Genomic DNA, 18,966 nt, shown 5'->3' with positions numbered 1-18,966 from the left:
ATACACATACACACAAACACACACAAATATAGATATACATATATGCAGTGCTATTTTTCTAGAAAAAGAGGTGCTGGAACTCACCATGAGCACCTCCCTTGTTCTCTTATAATAGCAATAGCACCCACCTGAGAGGTGCTAGAACTGAGTTCCGGCGAGTTCCAGCTGAAAAAAGCCCTGCATATAAAGACTCTCCTCCCTGAAAGAGAGGGGAGTGGTTGTGGACGGGAGCCCGAGCACCGCTCCTAGCAGGGGGCGTTGCCCCCTGCCTCCAGCTCACCTGGCTGGCACTCACGCCCCCCCCCATGGCCATCCAACCAGGTGCCGGGGGGGGCGTGTCCAGCAGCCTTTATGCTGCAGTGCCAGCCTCCCCCCTGGCCTCATTTCTCTTTGTCGTCCTGGGCGAGTATAAATACTCACACTCAAACACACACTAAATGGTATCCAACTTACTTGTTCCATCAGTACAAGGATTTGAACTTGAGCAGTGAAACTCTCTCCTCAGTCTCCTCCACCCCCATGCCACCTAAAACTGCTTTTGGGATTTCCCAATCCTCTGGGGGCATATCTGGGCAGGGGCGGGACATACGTAGGGAAAGGAGAGGGGAAGTTTTCTAAACAAGTGTAAATCCGTGCACTAATGGAACAAGTAAGTTGGATATTGCCTGCTATTTACATATATAAGCACATCATGTATATCCGCATATTCATCAACAAGTTTTATCTTGGATTTTAATTTTAACACAGTTGGTCAGTTCTTTTTAATTTTTCATAAATTTGAATAGGATAATTCAAAACAACATAAAACCATTTTCAGATTGTGGGAGTAACCAAATCTACCCTAAAATGATCAATTTTTCTCAAAGCTATATTTTCTCTTTTGTCTTTATAAAGTGAGTCAATTTTGCCATTAAAGTAAAATCCCCACATTTTTCAATCCATTCATTTGTTGTTGGGATCGTTTGCATTCTCCACTTACTGGAATATTATAATTTCACTGCTGCCAACAAATATGAGATGACTTCCTTTTGTTTATTCGTTACCGTAATGTCTATGATGATTTTTGAGGTTATGATCAGATTCAGCATTTTTCCCCCTTTTCTTTTTGCTTGCCACGGTGATGGTTCCACAACCCTTTGGCAAATGTAGTGAGCCCAAGCCATCCTCTCAACCCTGGAGCAGCAGAGAGGGGTGGCAATTGTCCCCACTGTTGCACAGTGATCCTAGCTAAAGGATTAATAATAATAATAATAATAATAATAATAATAATAATAATAATAATAATAAAGAAGGATTGTTTGGGAGATAGAGGGGGTGGCGAGAGAGAGCTTCTTTGGCCACTGCGTTACTGAAGACAGCAAAGGGCCAAACCAGGAAGTCCCTTTCTAGCTCCGAACATGGAACTGGGGATGGAGGTAGAGGAGTACCCCGGCCTCAAGTCAGGGTTTAGGGCCTAGGAGAGGGGTAGCATCTTGACAACCACAGGTTTTGACCTAGCCTCCAAGGACATCCAAAAATGGTGAGCCCCAGGATGTAGTATGGTTGGTGGATCATTCTTTGGCCTTAGTCAAGTTTCAGAGCAGCCTGAATAATTGTCCACCCCAGGCTTTATTTTTTTTTATTTATTAAATTTGTTTACCGACCTTCATCCATATATCTTAGGGCTGTTCACAACATGGACATACTGGGTATACTGGACAAGCAAAACACAGAACATCCTTTGAAGGATTAGGGAGTGCTTTGGCCACCTGCTCATATGGGATCTGAGATGGTAATTTCCCCAGACTTTTGAGAGCTTCAGGCCTTGGTGTCCCCAGAGCACAGACCCACAACATGCATCTGGAAAGGTTTCTAGTGATCTTGTATTCTCAAAAATGTCATGTATATCACCATATTTAAAATAAAAGACATTTATTTATAAGGTATATATCCTTCCCTTCATCACAAGCAGCTTCAAAGGAAGGAAAAAGAAAAGCATACAATAAACTCATTCAATAAAACAGCAAAACCATATCAAATCTCAATGGTTTAATCTGCTTCCTACAACAATACCAACAGTGGCACAATACCAACAGCATGTGGTGGGGCAGAGCCATAGAACTGCCCTCCCAACCCCCGCAACACAGCTGCTTACCTGGGCATGGCTGGGCTGGAGATGCAATGAGCAGGGCCCCTTGGGTGCATCAGATGGCAGCAGCACTCATGCAGCCCAGATTCCACAACCATCCATTTAAGAAGCAGCAATATCGGCACTGATGGCAGCTCTACCCCACCACAAATGTTGCTTCTGAATACCAAGCGGCACAATAATCCTGATCTCCACCAAAGGCCAAGGAAGAGCTCAGCTGTTAATCTCAGCCACACCTTGGTGGGAAAAAGTTTCCAACAGCTAGGGTATCCCCACTGAGAAGACCCTATCTCAAGCTAAAGCTTCAATAGGTGATGGAACAAGAAGGAATGCCTCCCATGTAGATTGTAAAACTCAGGCAAGGCAAGACCAAGAGAGCTTCTCCTTCAGGTAACTGGGTCCTAACTTGTTCAGGAAACCACAATAAAGTCTTGAACTGGGCTTGGTGGCATACAAGCAGCCAACATCAACTCTTCAGAAGTGGTGTTATATGGGTTAGAGCAAATGTATGAGTAAACATCCTGGAAGACACATATTGCATATTCAAGGACCACCTAGAATGCATTACAGTAACCTAATCTAGACATCTATGTACAGTGAGCTATACTGGACTGCTGCCTTCAGTACAGAGTGTTAATCAGCGCTCTTTGTCTGGACCCAGAGGCACATGATCATGTGTCCACATAAAAAGGTGAGGTGGAAGAATATTAGACACCCCACCCCACATATATATACTACTGGGTATACACACACGTACTCCTGTGGTGGTTGCTCTCAGAGGCACTGCAAGAAAAACAAACTATATTTACATGGGGTATACCCCCCATGAATATATCATTCTGTGCACAAAGACAGAAAGATTAATAAGCAGAGCATGCTGTACATGTGGATGCATAAAAGTGCAAATGCCCATTGAGATCTAGCCACAAATGAATTGCTTCTACCAAAGTCCTATAGTGCATCATCTGAATCTGAGACCAGAAGATCTGCTTGCCGAGCTGCTTGCCTGCCAAAGTGCCAGGGAACCTCTTTCAGCATCCCTGCTCCCTCCCTGCCTTTTCACCATTCTGGCTGTGCATGCAGGCTGAGACTTGCTTAGCATTCAGGGCACGTCTGGAAAGCTCCTTTAAGTAATAGTGCTGGGAGGACTCCCTAATCAAGAAGCAAATGCCGCCTGGCATACTAATGAATTGCGTACTGCTATGGATGCAGTGGGCAAAGAGTGGCAGCAATTTCCTAGCCATTCTGGATGAATGTGTGAAGGAAGCCTCATGGAGTGTGGGGCATTCAGGTATATCACCCCACCCACCTGCATTCTGATATAGTCCTGTGAGAGCAGTACTGTGCAGATTTCCAGAACATGCAAATCAGCACCTTGGTGCCAGAGGTCAGCCCTAGAACACGTGAAGCAGGACATTAATTTGCGCTGCTACCTCCTACTCATCAGAAACAGCCTTCCGTTTTTCTCTTCAAAGCCCAATGAATAAATCTAGAATGCTTGTGCTACAAAACACTCAGCAATTGGTCTTTTGGGTTCTGTGAATCAGCCTCTGTGCGGTCTCTTTGGTCACAGCCTTAGAACACATCCACCAACCTGTATACAAGCTGAGAGCCTATTTAAAGAGATGCGGGGAAGCACCAAGTGCTGAGATGATGACCCATGTTTTCTATTACTAGCTACCAGGGAAATACGTAGAGGAAATAGAGGGTAGCTGATGCTCTTGGCAGCCGCCACACATCCCTTGTGCAACATCTAGCTTGGCCCTTAACCTTCTCATTCCGCTCAAAGAACGCAGCAAGATTAAATATACTGCATTGTTTTTCACCTCCAGGCACTCCTCTTTAGCATGTTGCGCCACTCACAGCTCCCTTACATCTTAGCTTGAGAATCCTCAGCAGCACTGAATGGAGACACAAATGAGGGCATCAAACAGCCACCCACTACTCTCCAAAAAACACAGAGCAGGGGTGGGAGAAGCAGTGGCCCTTCAGGTGCTCCCATCATCTACACCTACTGGCTGTGCAGGCTGGAGCTGATGAGAGTTGGAATCCAACAGCACCTTCCTCACTCCTGACAAACAGGAAATGTAACTGATCTCCTCTGCAGGAAGAAGCCACACTGGCTTTGAAAATATGGGAAGCAGAGCCACCCCCAGGGAACTTAACAAACCTAAACCCTCTAGTTGATGACTGTGTCCTCAAGAACCCAAGTACTAACATGACGAGGTCTGACATGGCTTCACACCTATGTGTGAACAGTCCAAACTACAAAGTCACTGTCAAAGGCGCTTTCCAGCCAAGGAATGCACACAGCAGAGAGCTAACTCTTTGTTGTCAGATAACACAGTCACTTCAACCGCTCTGGAATCCTACACATACCAATCTGACATCTAGGCAGCTATTCCAAGGTCTGCACTCTATGGAGTAGTTGCAGCAACTGGGGACCACCACCCCCAGTTTATGTACCTTCCCCCAAATGGCTGTACACCCAAAGGAGATGGAGACTACGCCTGTGTGGAAGGGCTTCTGCGTTTGCCGCTTCAATTCTCTTCTGGTTCTGGGAGACGGTGGTGCAGGGAAAGCACCTTGCTGCATCTGCCACTTCCTCCAGCTCTGAAGCTTCTCCTGCCTCTGATTGTTGCCTCTTGGCTGGTACAGGTCCCCACAGACCACTGCCCCCTCTCCCACAAGTCAGACTCCAGCCCCCCTTCCCCTGATGCACACTTGCCCGTGTCCTGTCAGTCCCTGCCAGGCACTATCCCTGTGGAGAAACAACACTGTAAACGAAACAGCACGGCTAAACATGAGTTACTGGAATCACAACATCACTCTCCCCCCCCCCCAATCCCAGGAATTGCTACTATATTATTTGCTGCCAAGCCTACAGTGATGTTCCTCTGCTTATGTGTATCCCCAGGAACTGTTCAGGGTGTTCCTTGTGGACAGAAGGTCCTGTGTGAAGCAGACCAGAGAGTAATCCATAGGAACGATGCAAGGACAATTTTTCTTTGGACAACAGGCTCAGTGGGTGCAATCCACAGAAAGCTAGAAATACTTAGGTGTCCAAAAGGTGCACATAAATCAGCACTTATTTCAAACCATTTAAACCACTGCAATTCTAGAACCAGTGCCGGATTTACATATAAGCTAAACAAGCTATAGCTTAGGGCCCCACTCTCTTGGGGACCCCAAAAAACTGGATGTACATTTCCAAAATATAAGATAAAAAAATAAAAATAAAACCCTACATACAGCAACAGTGTTTTGTGTTGTGTAGGCTCCTTTGATGTATGTAATGGGCCCCGCCTGCTATATAAAGGGTCCTATTACCTTCAGTAGCTTAGGGTCTCATCAAACCTAAATCTGGCCCTGTCTAGAACCCATGGGTATGCCAACAGAAACAGTGGATGTAGTGATCAAAGTGCCTAAAAAGACAAGTAAACCAGAACAGCTGTGGCATTATCCAAGTAGGAGCACTGACTTCTTCAGATTTTTCTTAGAGATATACCCTCTAAACTAAAATGGCTTCTGAAAACCTTGCTTCCAAGTACTCTATGAATTACTGTTCCTAGGGAAATACGAAGAAGGAAGGAGAGAAAGCAATCTCAGGACAGCAATTCCATGTAATGGGAGCTTCACTTGAATGTAAGTTCTCAGGGGTTTGTGGCATTCTCCTTTCTCTTCGTTATAGCGCTTTTCATTGTAAAGAGTGATCTCTCTCTCTCATTCATATATATATATATATATATATGCAGGTTTTGGTGTCCTCGGGTGTCTTCCCGTGTAAAAGTTGGGGTGTCTAGGCGACGTTTCGACGAGGTCTCACTCGTCATCTTCAGGCTGGTGCTTTCGGCTTCTTGTTACTGGAACAGAGCAGGATCTCAGTGTTTGAGTTCCTATAAATACTGTTGAGGGGGTGTGGTGTATAGCCTCCAATGTTCTGGGCAGAGAGGAAGTTCCCAGGCTAGTGTGCCTTTTCTTCTTTTGTTCCTTAATTACTTGAGGGATATCTTGAGTGATTTCTTGAGTGATATCCTGAGTACCACTTAGGTGGGTCATTAGGTGTGGATTAGTTGCTAAAGTCTTTGTGTCTTGACCTCTTGAACTTTGTGAAGAGTTTTTCTGAGAAGATGGCTGTACTGCACTTAGTTGTGCTCTGGCTTGGCTTCGTGTATAGGGGCGAGCTGTGGTTTTGTGGCCTGTGTCAGCCAGATCTGTGTAGGGATTGCAGGGGGGTGCAGCATCCGGAGGTGCCACCATGGTTTGGCTACTGGATGGTGTCTGTAATTTATCTGTGGAGAGGGTCTGGGTTTGGGTCTGGTGTGGTTGATTGGTGATAGCGTTCTGTGTGCCTCTGGATCTGGTGTCAGTTTTTGTGGGGAGGGCTAATTTCCAGATGTCTGGCAAGCGGGATGTGTCGTCACGCTTGTTCATGTTGTGAGGGTGTTTCTCTATCTCGATGGCTTCCATGATTATTCTCTTGTGGTGATGTTCCATGTTAAAGAGCAATTTGGAATCTGCAAAATTAATTTCGTGTCCTGTTTCTTTCATGTGTTGGAAAAGAGAGGAAGTTTTTTCTTCTTTTTTGACGGCATTCTTGTGTTCCTCAAGTAATTAAGGAACAAAAGAAGAAAAGGCACACTAGCCTGGGAACTTCCTCTCTGCCCAGAACATTGGAGGCTATACACCACACCCCCTCAACAGTATTTATAGGAACTCAAACACTGAGATCCTGCTCTGTTCCAGTAACAAGAAGCCAAAAGCACCAGCCTGAAGATGACGAGTGAGACCTCGTCGAAACGTCGCCTAGACACCCCAACTTTTACACGGGAAGACACCCGAGGACACCAAAACCTGCATTCCTGTACCCGTGAAAATCTACGAAAGCAAATATATATATATATATATATATCCTCTCAACAACTTTGTGAATTAGGGAAGGTTGTGAATTAGTGGCTCAGCTTCATAGATGAACCAGGATTTGAACCTGGGCTTCCCTTAGTCAAATTCAAAGCTGCCTTGAAGCAGAGGCATCAGACAAAGAGAGGGAAAGTTTTCATGCTTTGTTCAAAGATGACAGAAGCCACCAGACCGGGCAAATAATGGGAATTTATCAGCGCTACAATCCCCCTTCAATCAGTCTCAAAGAAATATAAACCACCGTAACAAGACACCTGTTGAAACTGCAGGAGTAAAGCACATCAGCTACATGCATTGAAGCATCAGCGAAGGGGGGAGAAGCTGCAAGGCATGGCGGAGCAAACCTGCAAATAGCCCAGCACTCTCTCCATGGACTTCTCTCTGCTGACTAGATGCTCTTCTCATATCCAAGAATGCACAACAAATGAGAGCCCCTGTGGGTGTTGTGAACACTCCACCACCAATAAACATCTTTGTTTCGGAAGGAAAAAGCTTTTGTTCCCATCAGAGGAATTGTGAGCAGGTTGGGAAGCAGCAGGGAACAAGCACTGCAAACTAGAAAAGTATGAGAGCACACAACATCACAGGCAGGATGTACCTGCTACACAAAAGATCCAGAAATTCATGCTCATGGGGCCAGCCTTAAAGCTGTGGTGACCAAAAACATGACGGTGTCCAAAAATTATGTATCTCTATTAGCCTACACGTCTGCTAACAAGGGAGAACCAGCAGAAGTTAGCGGCAAAGATGAGCAACAGCCCAAACCTTCCATTTGGAATTCTAATGGTGAAGGTATATGCAACATTTGAAGAGCAGTGGTGGTGGGAAGTTTGAAGGCACCCCACAGTATGCAGGACAAATATACCATTTTCGATGATAAGTCAAAATATTTTTATTATTTTTTAAAAAAAAAACATTCTGCAAATTTTCAGCACGGCAGAGTGTGAATTGGTAGGAAATTGCATTCAATAGTGGAAAGGCAGGGGTTATAAATGTGTAGAACGAACAAATAATAAACAAAGGAAATAAAAGCCACCTTCAGAAGGCACCAATTGGCTAGAATTCATGATATTACCAACACATTCCTTCCATCTCTACAATAATTGTTTTCAATATGAAATGTCTGCATTTTTTTATAAAAAAGAAGAATGATTGTATATCACTACCAGCATATCTATGAGGCTTAGATTCTTTAAGATGCATAACTTGGCTGTAGCATGATTTAGAGAGACAGACTGATGACTAAATCAGCATTCAACTTGCATCTCAAAACTGGAATCCAAGCCAGAAGACCTTCTGCCAAGCCTTCCCCTGTTCTAACTAGACTTCCCTCTCCTTGCATGTCAGAGAACAGAATCTGAGAATTCAAACTCCCTTCTTGACTCTTGACACTGCCCAATGTTCGCTAGACAGAAGTGCCTCTACCAGACTGAAATTAAACAAGAACTGATAACAATTTAAAAACCAGCTACTTACCCTGTGAGAACCACCACAAAGTCCATCACATTCCAGCCGTTCCTTAGGTAGGAGCCTTTATGGAAAGCAAATCCTAAGGCAATAATTTTAATTCCAGCCTCAAAACAAAATATTCCAATGAAGTATGGTTCTGTGTCATCCTAAGGAGAGATTCACAAGGGAAAATTTTTATATGTTAAATTTTTATTCTACCCTTCCTCCAATTAGCTCAGGGAAACCAATATGGTCCTCTTCCCCATTTTATCATCACTACAATAATGTGAGGCAGGATTGGGTTCAAAGATAAAATGACAAGTTCTGAAGGAGCTACATATTGAGGAGGGAACTGGTCTTTTGGGTCTTAATTTAAGGTATAGATATATTCTAGGAACATTTTTCTCTTTCCCAACATATCTATTAATACCAATTATTAGAATACAAAAATCATTTGCTGCTTTTTATCAGAGTATCCAATATGAGCCAGGCTAGTAAGACCTTATCAATGCATCTAAGGAAAATATGCATAGGATTAGGTATGACACCAACTTTAAATCCAAATTATGGAGAGGCTGCTAATGAGCCACCACTCCCAATTTTCATTCAATCACATGCATGAACAATATTTTATGAAAACAAGTCCAGTGGAAGCTGTGTTTGGGTCAATCTGTTAGGGTCCAGACTTAGACAGTGTGAGCAATACTGAGAAAGAGAACTCTCAACCCAGAGAAATATCTCCAGTTCCCATGTCAGCTGCTGCGGTAAACAGGAAAAGAAAGAAAATGTATGGTGGCACTATTCTAGGGGCAGAAGTAATGTTAAAGGGAGCATGAGCCTGCTACTGAAAACAGAAATTGAGTGTGGAGCCCCCGGCTCTCTCTCTGTGACCCCTGTGACCTGACCCTATGATGTATGTTTCCCCACTAGCATTCCACATAGAATTGCCAACCGGTAAGATAAGCAAGGGGCAAGGGCACCCCCCTGGCAGTTTTTACTTAAATAGCTGGATGTGTTAGGTAAATAGGCAGCACCAAACACCTGGACCCACTAGATGAGGCAGAAATTCCTCCTAGGCCCTGGCTCCACTGCTACATTCCAACCATGCACCAGAATTTTTGAGTTGGCAACCTTAGCTCCACATCACTAGGTGGGAAACACAAAAATAACATTTTCAAGGCACAGGTTAAGTTTATTGTGCCTTACGGAAAGGAAGAAGGAACTTGACACAGGACTCTAATTTTTGACATTATTATAATGCTCCGTTAACTCTGCCATAACAATGTTTAAAAGGGAGAGGTTGCTACTCACCAGTCGTTCTGACATTGGCGTCTTGTCTCCATCAGGCAGATGCTGCTCCAGAGCAAGAACAATGCAGTTTGCTATGATGGTTGCTAAAATCATGTATTCAAAAGGAGTGAGGCACAGTTAAGGAAAGTCTTGCATATGGTTGGATCTTCTAGGTTCAGTCAAAACAAAAAGCCCCACTCCTCAAGTAAATACGGTCTACCCACCTTGGATCAGATACATATGAAGGATGTTTAGAATGTTCTTTAGCCTGGAATGTGCAGGAGAGAATGGCTTTGAAGTGGAATAAAATCTGTGTTCCAGTCAATGCCATTCTTTGTACTTTCTATGTTTACCAGTCAAATGAAAACACAAATTTAAGCACTAAGGTAAAAAATATACCTCCTTGAGCCCCTGTCAGGGGGGAAAGTGGGATATAAACAAATAATAAGGTGGTTTGAAATCATTGGATACAACAAAGGACAAATATTGACTAGTCACCAGTGCAATTTTCCTGAGTGCAGCTACAAATCAACATCATCATTTGATTAATGCCAATAGAGATAATTTCTAGAGCACCTCAACTTACTGGGTAGAGCACAGTGACAATTCTTCACCTTCACCAAAATACAATCAATGCTGTCCTTTCTGAAAATTCTGACATCTATTCCAAAATCCACCAAGGTTTTTCAGTGAATGCCAGTTGCAGGCCGTGCAGAGATTAACATTGTGTATTCACATTAACAGAACAGAGGCCGGAAACAGAGGCTAGAAAAAGAAAGCAGCCCTACAAGACTGTCCCTTACTATGCCCTGTTTTATCATTTACCCATTACACACAAGCTTCTTCATATAATACTTTATCTTGCAGTAACCTTTTAAACTCCTTTCTTTTGTGTTCAGAACATTAATTTATACCAATATTTAGAGTTGATAGGGATATATTGAATTCTGAATGATAAAAAGCACATTATCTGGAGTAATTTACTCCATGAGTCAAGCAACCATGTGTACAAGTGTAATGGTGTTACGTTTGGATCTAATTCACTTAAATAGGAACAGGAGTGCCTGGCTGTACAATTTCCTTGATGCTCCATCTCCTCGCTCTGTGTGTTTATGAGCATCTATTAAAGAAATGCATAGATATCTCAAAAGTAAGAGCTCCCAATTAAAAGCCATGAAGATAAGAGGGCTTCAGTGACTTGCAGTTGGCTATCCTCACAGTTACATGGAGTGTGAATTTTGCAGTTGTGAGTCTAGATTATTCATACTTGACTTGAACCCTCTTTAAACATCGTTTAGAGGAATATTAGGAGGGTCAGTGACGCTGTCACTGTTTCACAGAGGAGCCAAGCCATTGGCCCTGTGCCATTCAAGAGCTCTGCAGCAAGAGAGCTGGAAACAGGACTTCCAGACTCCTGCTTTTGCTGTGAGTAAAGAGCTCCTGTCTTAGCTTTTGCAGATACAGATCAGGATTTTCTTGAGAGCCAGCTGTGTGCAGATGTTTAATCTGTGCATATTTGAACTCAATAACAAACAAAATGGAATGAGAAGCATCCACTCATCCTTGGAGCCGCACCAAATCACAGCTCTATTGTGCATTGCTCACCATGTGCCCACTGGGCATGCATCTCTAGTTCACAGGGCTGGCCCAAGATATTTTTCTGACTGAGGTGAAGGACAAGATGCCCACCCTTTCAACAGGTTCCTTCAGCACTTGCAGAGAGACCGCATCCTTCACACCACACCTGAGGACAGAAGGATAACTTAGGAGAAACAGGGCAGGTTGCAGGACACATAGCTCTGTCCTCCAATGCCTTGTAGTTGTTCTCCAGGGCCCAGCATGGCTGCTTCACTCTACTTAATAGTAAGACAGACTTTATAGTCTTAGCCAAGACACACCGGTGAACACACAGCAAACATGTCTACCAAGTACACTGGCATCTTCATGCAGGGTTGGAAGAGCCCCATTTGAAACCCTAGAGGGGCATGGCTGAGTACTGAGTACTCAGCTAGACAGAATAATGGTTTGTCTTGGTATAAGGTGGATTCCTATGTTCCTATATGAGTGGCTGGCCTGCAGATGGAGCACTTTGTGCCCTTTTCCTGTGGCCATTTTCATTTCTTCCCCATGCTTGTGGCAATATATTACCTGGAATTTGTTTTTGTTGTGTGCATGGGTTTCCCAGTTCATGTCCATGGTAATAGAGATTGCTTGTTGCTATGACTTTGCTGGATGGGAAGCAGGTACAATTATGTGGCATATACCACCTCTCATCCTCCAACAGTAGGCTCCTCATTGGCTTACCTGTGTGAAGTGGTTGATTCTTGCACGCACTGTTCCACCTGCTGAGGTGAGGCTCTGTGTGGGAGCTTCAGGGCAGGGAATCTATAGGAAATCTGGAAACATACCTGCCAGGAAGCATCTGCTCATCTTTCTCCATGGAGACCTGATGCTCAGGACCTGACACACAAGCCCAGTTATATAGGAAGTGTTGCACGAACCACTCGAGCACCTTTGTGGAGGTGTAATGATGGGAAAGGTAGCTGCACTAAGTGCTAACTGATCACTACCAGCACTGCGCCAAAAGCATCTATTAGGGAAAGCAGGAGAGTCAATTGTTCCACTTGTGTTTCAGACCACAAGTGATTATTCTTCAGGTGCATGAGCAACTAAATCTCTGGTTATTATGGAATATAAACAGGAAGCACAATAAAAGCTCTTAATAAATGCCTCACCCAAAGAAATCTTTCCCAAAGCTGTAAACACACGCATAGCTTATTGTTTGCAATCAGCACCTTCTTAAAAGAATGGCTGACCTTGGGCACAAAAGGTGTGGTTCTATTTATGGGTCTTATTTAGTCTTTGACAGGGTAGGATCTTACTGACAGACTTAGAAATGCTTAAATGGATGGTCTCACACATTCTTAAACCAACATTGGCCAACTTAACACTAAATAGTTTGGAATTTAACACAGTTCATTCTCTTCTAGGATTTAAAATACCAGATCTTGGAATTTCAGAGAATCCTCTCTTAATTTTTCCCCAAAGGTGTTTTTGAAAGGTTTTCCAAGATGCTGATTAATCTGCATCAAGTGACCAAATTATCATGCATTCCAAAAGAAACAAAATTTTGAATTATTGGAGGAAATGGAGGAAAACCAAAACTGTAAGACCAGCAGTCATTAACAGTCGTCAAAAGCTTTACCACCCCTATCAGCCAATCACCCATTCCCACCACCCTTCTGAATAATACCCCTCCCCACTATATATAAGGGTCTGGTGACTTCTGTTTCAGTGTATCTGAAGAAGTGTGCATGCACACGAAAGCTCATATGAATAACAAACTTAGTTGGTCTCTAAGGTGCTACTGGAAGGAATTTTTAAATTTTGTTTTGACTACGGCAGACCAACACAGCTACCTACCTGTAACTATATCTATTCTAGAAACTGGTGTTAGGCTCTAGGACTGCAGCCTGCCAGATCTATGTGTGGCTTACACACACACACACACACACACACACACACACACTGCTTGGAGAAGAGTGCCTCTGATTATGGAATCATCTTCTAGACCATCCCTATTTTTTATGAGATTCGATCACATCCTGGCAAATTCAGGCTGCGTAATTATAGTTGTTTTAAAAAGAAAGAAACAGGAAAATATAAAGGAATGTGTGGGCTACCCATTGATGTGATTCAACATCATCTAACCTCCCCAGAAACAAATGAGAAAGAATGTTTATTAAATAGCCAGTGCTGCCTAATCTCCCTGCAAATGAGCAAATCAGGATGAATTCTCAACAAACAGGTCATCCGGAAGCACCCTTTGTATAGAGATCCCAACTTTCCAGAGACACCAGAACCAGCTGCTACACATACAAGGCACAGCTTCCATAGCAAGGGGCTGGAATGCAAACAGATCTGCATCTGAGCCCTTTCTTGAACATATCCCCGTACTTGAGCCAGGAACTGAAACCTCTGCTGTTGCTCCGGACGGAGGCTGCCTCCCTCCTCGTCCTCCAGTCGGAGTTCAAGCCCCTGCTGTCTGCCCCCCCCCATGCTCCTTGCTTTGCTCCTGCAAACCAATGCGCCTCTTCCCTTCCCTCTCACTGATGGATCACTACGACTCGGCGCTGAAAGGGTCAAAAGGAAAAGAGCTCGCAGCTCGCAGCAGCCAGCGAACGAGCTTGCTTTAAAAAGTGGAGCAGCGGAGGCAGGCGCTGAAACGTGCCGCTGGGACCGGCCCAGTTCTTGGGGTGGGTAGGTGGGCAGGAGGATCTGAGACTGCAGTGCGCGCCGCCTGCCTCGCAGCAGCACAGCACCGTCAGCTGCTGAGCCACGGAGCCCGCTGCAGGCCCTTCCTGCCCATTGATTGGCTTGCGCGGAAAGATGCCTGAATCAGCGGATCCGGTGGAGGAGAGAGATGCGGGGGGAGGGGGGAGAGTGAGCCGGGGACGCGAGGGGAAGGCAAGGCGAGAACACCAGCCAGCTCCTTGAGCGGAAAAAGAGGGCGAGGAGGAGGCCTCTCTCGAAAAAGGCAGCTCAGCTCCACGAGCTCGCAGGCGCGCCAAACCAGGCTCCGTGGTTTCTGAGTCCCGAGGGCGACTCCATGATCCAGAGCCAGGCTCAAAAAGGGGCGAGGGGGGAAGAGGGTGGATAGCTTGGGTTCCTGCCAAAGTACACAAGATGCAGTTTCCTTCCTATAGTCATCCAACGACCATATGTTCCAGGTCATAGAATAAATCCCAGCCAGTTTTGTACTGATGTTGATGACACACTTGGCTATACAGTGGTACCTCGGGTTAAGAACTTAATTCATTTCGGAGCAGTGGCGTAGTGTGGGGGGTGCAGGGGGGGCTGGCCGCACCAGGCGCAACATCTGGGGGTTAGGGTTAGGGGGCGCAAATCCACAGGTTAGGGGGCGCAAATCCACGGGTTAGGGGGCGCAAATTACTTGCCTTGCCCCGGGTACTGACAACCCACGCTACGCCACTGTTTCAGAGGTCCGTTCTTAACCTGAAACTGTTCTTAACCTGAAGCACCACTTTAGCTAATGGGGCCTCCTGCTGCCGCTGCGCTGCTGTAGCACAATTTCTGTTCTCATCCTGAAGCAAAGTTCTTAACCCAAAGTAATATTTCTGGGTTAGCGGAGTCTGTAACCTGAAGTGTATGTAGCCTGAAGTACCACTGTACACTGAAATAAAAGGGAGGGAGGAATCCATCCTTTCCTACATTTGGGCATGATCATTCAAGTGTGCTAGGTGGTAACTAATCTGCCCTGGATTTATGGCAAGCCAAGTGAGTGCAAACAACAACTACTACTACAGTGGTACCTAGGGTTACAGAAGCTTCAGGTTACAGACTCCGCTAACCCGGAAGTCGTACCTCGGGTTAAGAACTTTGCTTCAGGATGAGAACAGAAATCGTGCAGCGGCAGCGGAAGCGGAAGGCCCCATTAGCTAAAGTGGTACCTCAGGTTAAGAACAGTTTCAGGTTAAGAACGGACGAATTAAGTTCTTAACCTGAGGTACCACTGTATATTGATAAAGGTGCCTACTGAGAAGATCTATTTTTAAAAAAGCAACTATACCAAAAGGAATTATTGTGAAAATAAGAAATATTTAGGTGGGGGTGCCAAATTTTGTCCCTAGCTCAGGGTGCCATATTACCAAAATCCAACCCTGAATTAATTCACATAATATGCTCAACAATATACTTCGCTATTATGTCCCCACTCTTTTTTCTTCAGTTCACTCTTGAAATCCCAGGCATCCTCCTCTGCTTCTCACACATATTTCTAGTTCTCAAATATGGTAAGTCTGGGGATGTTCACATTACTGCTTACTCTGCATCCAGTGCATGCCCAGTGGTCATTTTTGAAGCCACATTCATAAGATGTGAGCCACACTCCATCTCAATCCTGTAGTTTCTTGACAATATATTGCTGTGTCCCTCCCTTAAACCTGCTTCAATCTGAATAGAGCAGTAGATGAGTAGTAAATGGAAGTGTGAACACAACCTAACAGCTGTTGCAAACGCAAGTGATAGCATAAAAGCAGAGGTTTTCAACCTTTTTGAGTCTAAGGCTCCCTTGACCAACTACATTCTTTCTGTGGCACCCCTGTGGGACTCAGGATATGTCACCCCTTGCCTGCAGAGCTGGCAGCCCCTCACCCCTCCTTTGTGGAGTGTTCCCTCAGCCTCTTCTTTTCTCCCCTCTCCTTGGGAGTCCTCCAGGCATGCCACAGCCACTCCTGGTCTCTGAGCCACCTCAGCTCCTGGCAACCAGTGCCCCCTGGCCAGCCCTAGAGGCACCAATTGCCTGGGTAGCTTGTAGCCAGGGCTGCTGCAACAAACAGCTGTGCAAGGCTTTGGGAGGCAGAGGAGAGATGGAAGGAAAGAGAGATGGAGGCCAGTGTTGCCTGTGGCACCCCTGACCATCATTCAAGGCACCCCAGGCATAAGGAATAAGTTCTAGGTTTGTGTGTTTTGCAGGGGCAAGGAAACCCAAAATGCCATGCACATCAGGTGGCAACATCCACAACCCCTCTCGGATATGAACAGCACTGTGCAAATGAAGCCTGAACTGCAGCTGGGGTGGGGGAAAATCTCGCTGCATTTCAAGCCACTAATGTGAACAGAAACTATGCCTGGGCTGTTCACTTCAGAGTCTGGGGGTGCGGGGCTCACACAACTGAATGTTTCCTCACACAAAACTGTGTGTTCCACATGGAAAACTAGCAGGTCAGGACACTCACAACAGCTTCTTTTGTTTCTAAGTGTGTGATTTAGAAAGGGTTCTCCAAAAGTGAGAAGGCAATGGGCCATTGCCACTCTTCCCTTCCCCAGGATCTGATGCCAATAAATGATTACTTCCTGCTCCCTTGCCAAACTGGGTACAGAACTCCGGAGCCTTTTCCTTCAAGCTCTGAAACTCTGTGTATAAACAATCCTGCATCTTGCAAAAACAACCACCACCCTTAGCTTTCTCAGTCACTTTAATCAGCCATTTTTATCATCTGAAACACCCACACCTACACATAAACACATGAAGTAAGCTATCTGTACCTAACCTTTTGACACAAAGGGATTAATTTTATTTGAATTATGACAGAGAAATAACCAGGACGTCCATCTTGGAGGAACACCATGCCTCTAGGCCTGAATCCTTTACACATAACGTTTCTAGGTATATGTCTAATATGGAAATCTTTAATGCAGCAAACTTGTGCTTGTTATAACAGTGGCACACATGCCACGGAGCCACAATTGCATGCTGTTGAGGCAAACCAGTTTTTGTCTTTTGTGTGAAAAAGTGCCCTAGGAGTAAAATATAGCCTCTGAATCAACCATCCAATCTATGGGCACAGATAAACTAGCTTTGGTAGAGGACGTTATCTAGAAACCATCAGCATAGGTAGTGCCATCTCTGTGGCCTATTAACTGACGCCGAAACAGGGTTTTACTATGCCACGGCAGATTTGCTTTTTAGCAATTCTTCCACCCCCAATCCCGCCCTGCACATTTATGTTGGGTGTGCAAGAAATTGGGTGTGCAAGAAACTGTAGAGCAGACCTGCCCTAACTGGTTTACAATAGGGAGTTTTCGTGCCCAGGTCCAGAAGGCAGCAAGGCTGTTCATTAGAGCATGGTGGGACCAATTCATTAAAAAAACTGCTTCTTTCTCTTTCTACTTGTGGAGGACAAAAACCCATTCCTGGCCAAGCAAGAAAAGAAAGGAAAGGAAGCGATAGCAACAGCCTAGTCTCTGTTCCCACAGGCAGCAGAGTCGAGAAATGGCTGTGTAGCAAGGGCAGTTGCTTGGTGCCGAACCTATTTTCAGCACGCTGGCCAGCTCCTCACCAAGGCAGTCACCTCCGCTCAAACTGCGACCTTGCAAGAAAGAGTTTGCATGGTCTCTCTTATCTTTGCATGGGAGCGTTTGTAGGCCAAACCACCAGGATGACACTTGACTCTGGGCTGGGAGCTACACCGCAGAAAAAGAGCCTCAGTTACAGCTAGAGAAAAAATGGCCGGGCAGAAGACAGATCTGAGGACCCATGTTGGTGAGCAGATATATAAGGACCCCTCCTCACAATGAAAACATCCCCCACTATGGGTTAAAAGTCTGCAAATAAGGCCCTGTCTTGTTTGCATGTTGCAATTTGCTATTCCAGCACACAAATGGCAAATATTTTGATTTAATTTACCACCTTTGGGAAGTTATTATTAATCATTTATATAGCTCTTTTAGCGAACAATGCTTTGGTCTTATCTGATTCATCTCCACAACAACCCTGTGAAGCTGGCTACTGCTATTCTCACTTTACAAATGCTGGACGGAAGTAGTATGATTTATATAATTATATATAATTATATATATGATTTATATAATTATAAATTATATAATTACAGCAATCCAATGGCATTCAGTGGTGTGTGCACAACTAGGAAAGTCAAAGAGGGTAGAACCCTGGATACACTTTTAAAGAACAAACTTAAGAATGCCAGCATGTCATTCTAATACACATGTGTGCTATATGCGAAGGTACCATTGCCCCATACTTCCCAGCTGAAGTGTAATGAAATTTCTGCAGCTGTGAATTCCCTAGACACATAGCAACAAATGCTAATGGTACCACTGAGCAAAGAACCTGCACATTTCTGTTGTTACATTAGACAGAAGATCACACACTCTTTCTGTGAGGCTCTCACACGATTGCAAGGCACAAGATCACAATATTAGAGCTAATTCACATATCACCTCATATCTTTGCATATTCAACTCATAGCTTTGCATATTCAGAAAAGGAAAGGGAAACCCTGCAAAATGCCACAGAAATCCCACCCAAGAGTGTATCAATGTACTGTAGAATACACATGATGATCTATGAGTTAACACTTCACATCCCTGCCCCCAAGTCTTCTGCTTCTGCAAATCCTCAGTGGCAAAGTACCATGTAAATTGGCCCACAGTTTGAGTTGCAACAGATTCCATGCATATACATCATCATTACCTAAGTTAAGTTCCCCTAAGACCAGTAAAACAAAACAAATTCCAAAAAGATGCTCAAGCAGCAGGAACAAAAGCTAATTCAACAATATTCAGTTCACTGGGAGGAAGAGATCGAAGTTAGCAGCAAGTTGTACTGTTGCAGATGCTGGCACAGAATAATTTTA

General features: G+C 44.6%; 1 protein-coding gene across 5 annotated transcripts in view; it reads right to left on the bottom strand.

Moving 5' to 3' along the window:
* Positions 1-18,966, bottom strand: part of CACNA1A (calcium voltage-gated channel subunit alpha1 A) — a 269,886-nt gene that overhangs the window by 166,669 nt on the left and 84,251 nt on the right. For 4 of the 5 annotated variants that reach the window (XM_081900883.1, XM_081900882.1, XM_081900884.1 and 1 more), the window contains exons 4-5: positions 9,809-9,915; positions 8,525-8,664 (exon numbers count right to left, since the gene is read on the bottom strand). In XM_081900883.1, the coding sequence (XP_081757009.1) occupies positions 8,525-8,664; positions 9,809-9,915 (247 nt within the window). The remainder of the gene's footprint in view (positions 1-8,524; positions 8,665-9,808; positions 9,916-18,966) is intronic. The other variant, XM_081900885.1, reaches the window with a different exon arrangement.

Source organism: Podarcis melisellensis (genome assembly GCF_964234715.1).
Source record: "Podarcis melisellensis genome assembly, chromosome: 2".
In the NCBI taxonomy this organism is placed as follows: Eukaryota; Metazoa; Chordata; class Lepidosauria; order Squamata; family Lacertidae; genus Podarcis; species Podarcis melisellensis.
This window is presented reverse-complemented; position numbering and strand designations above follow the sequence as displayed.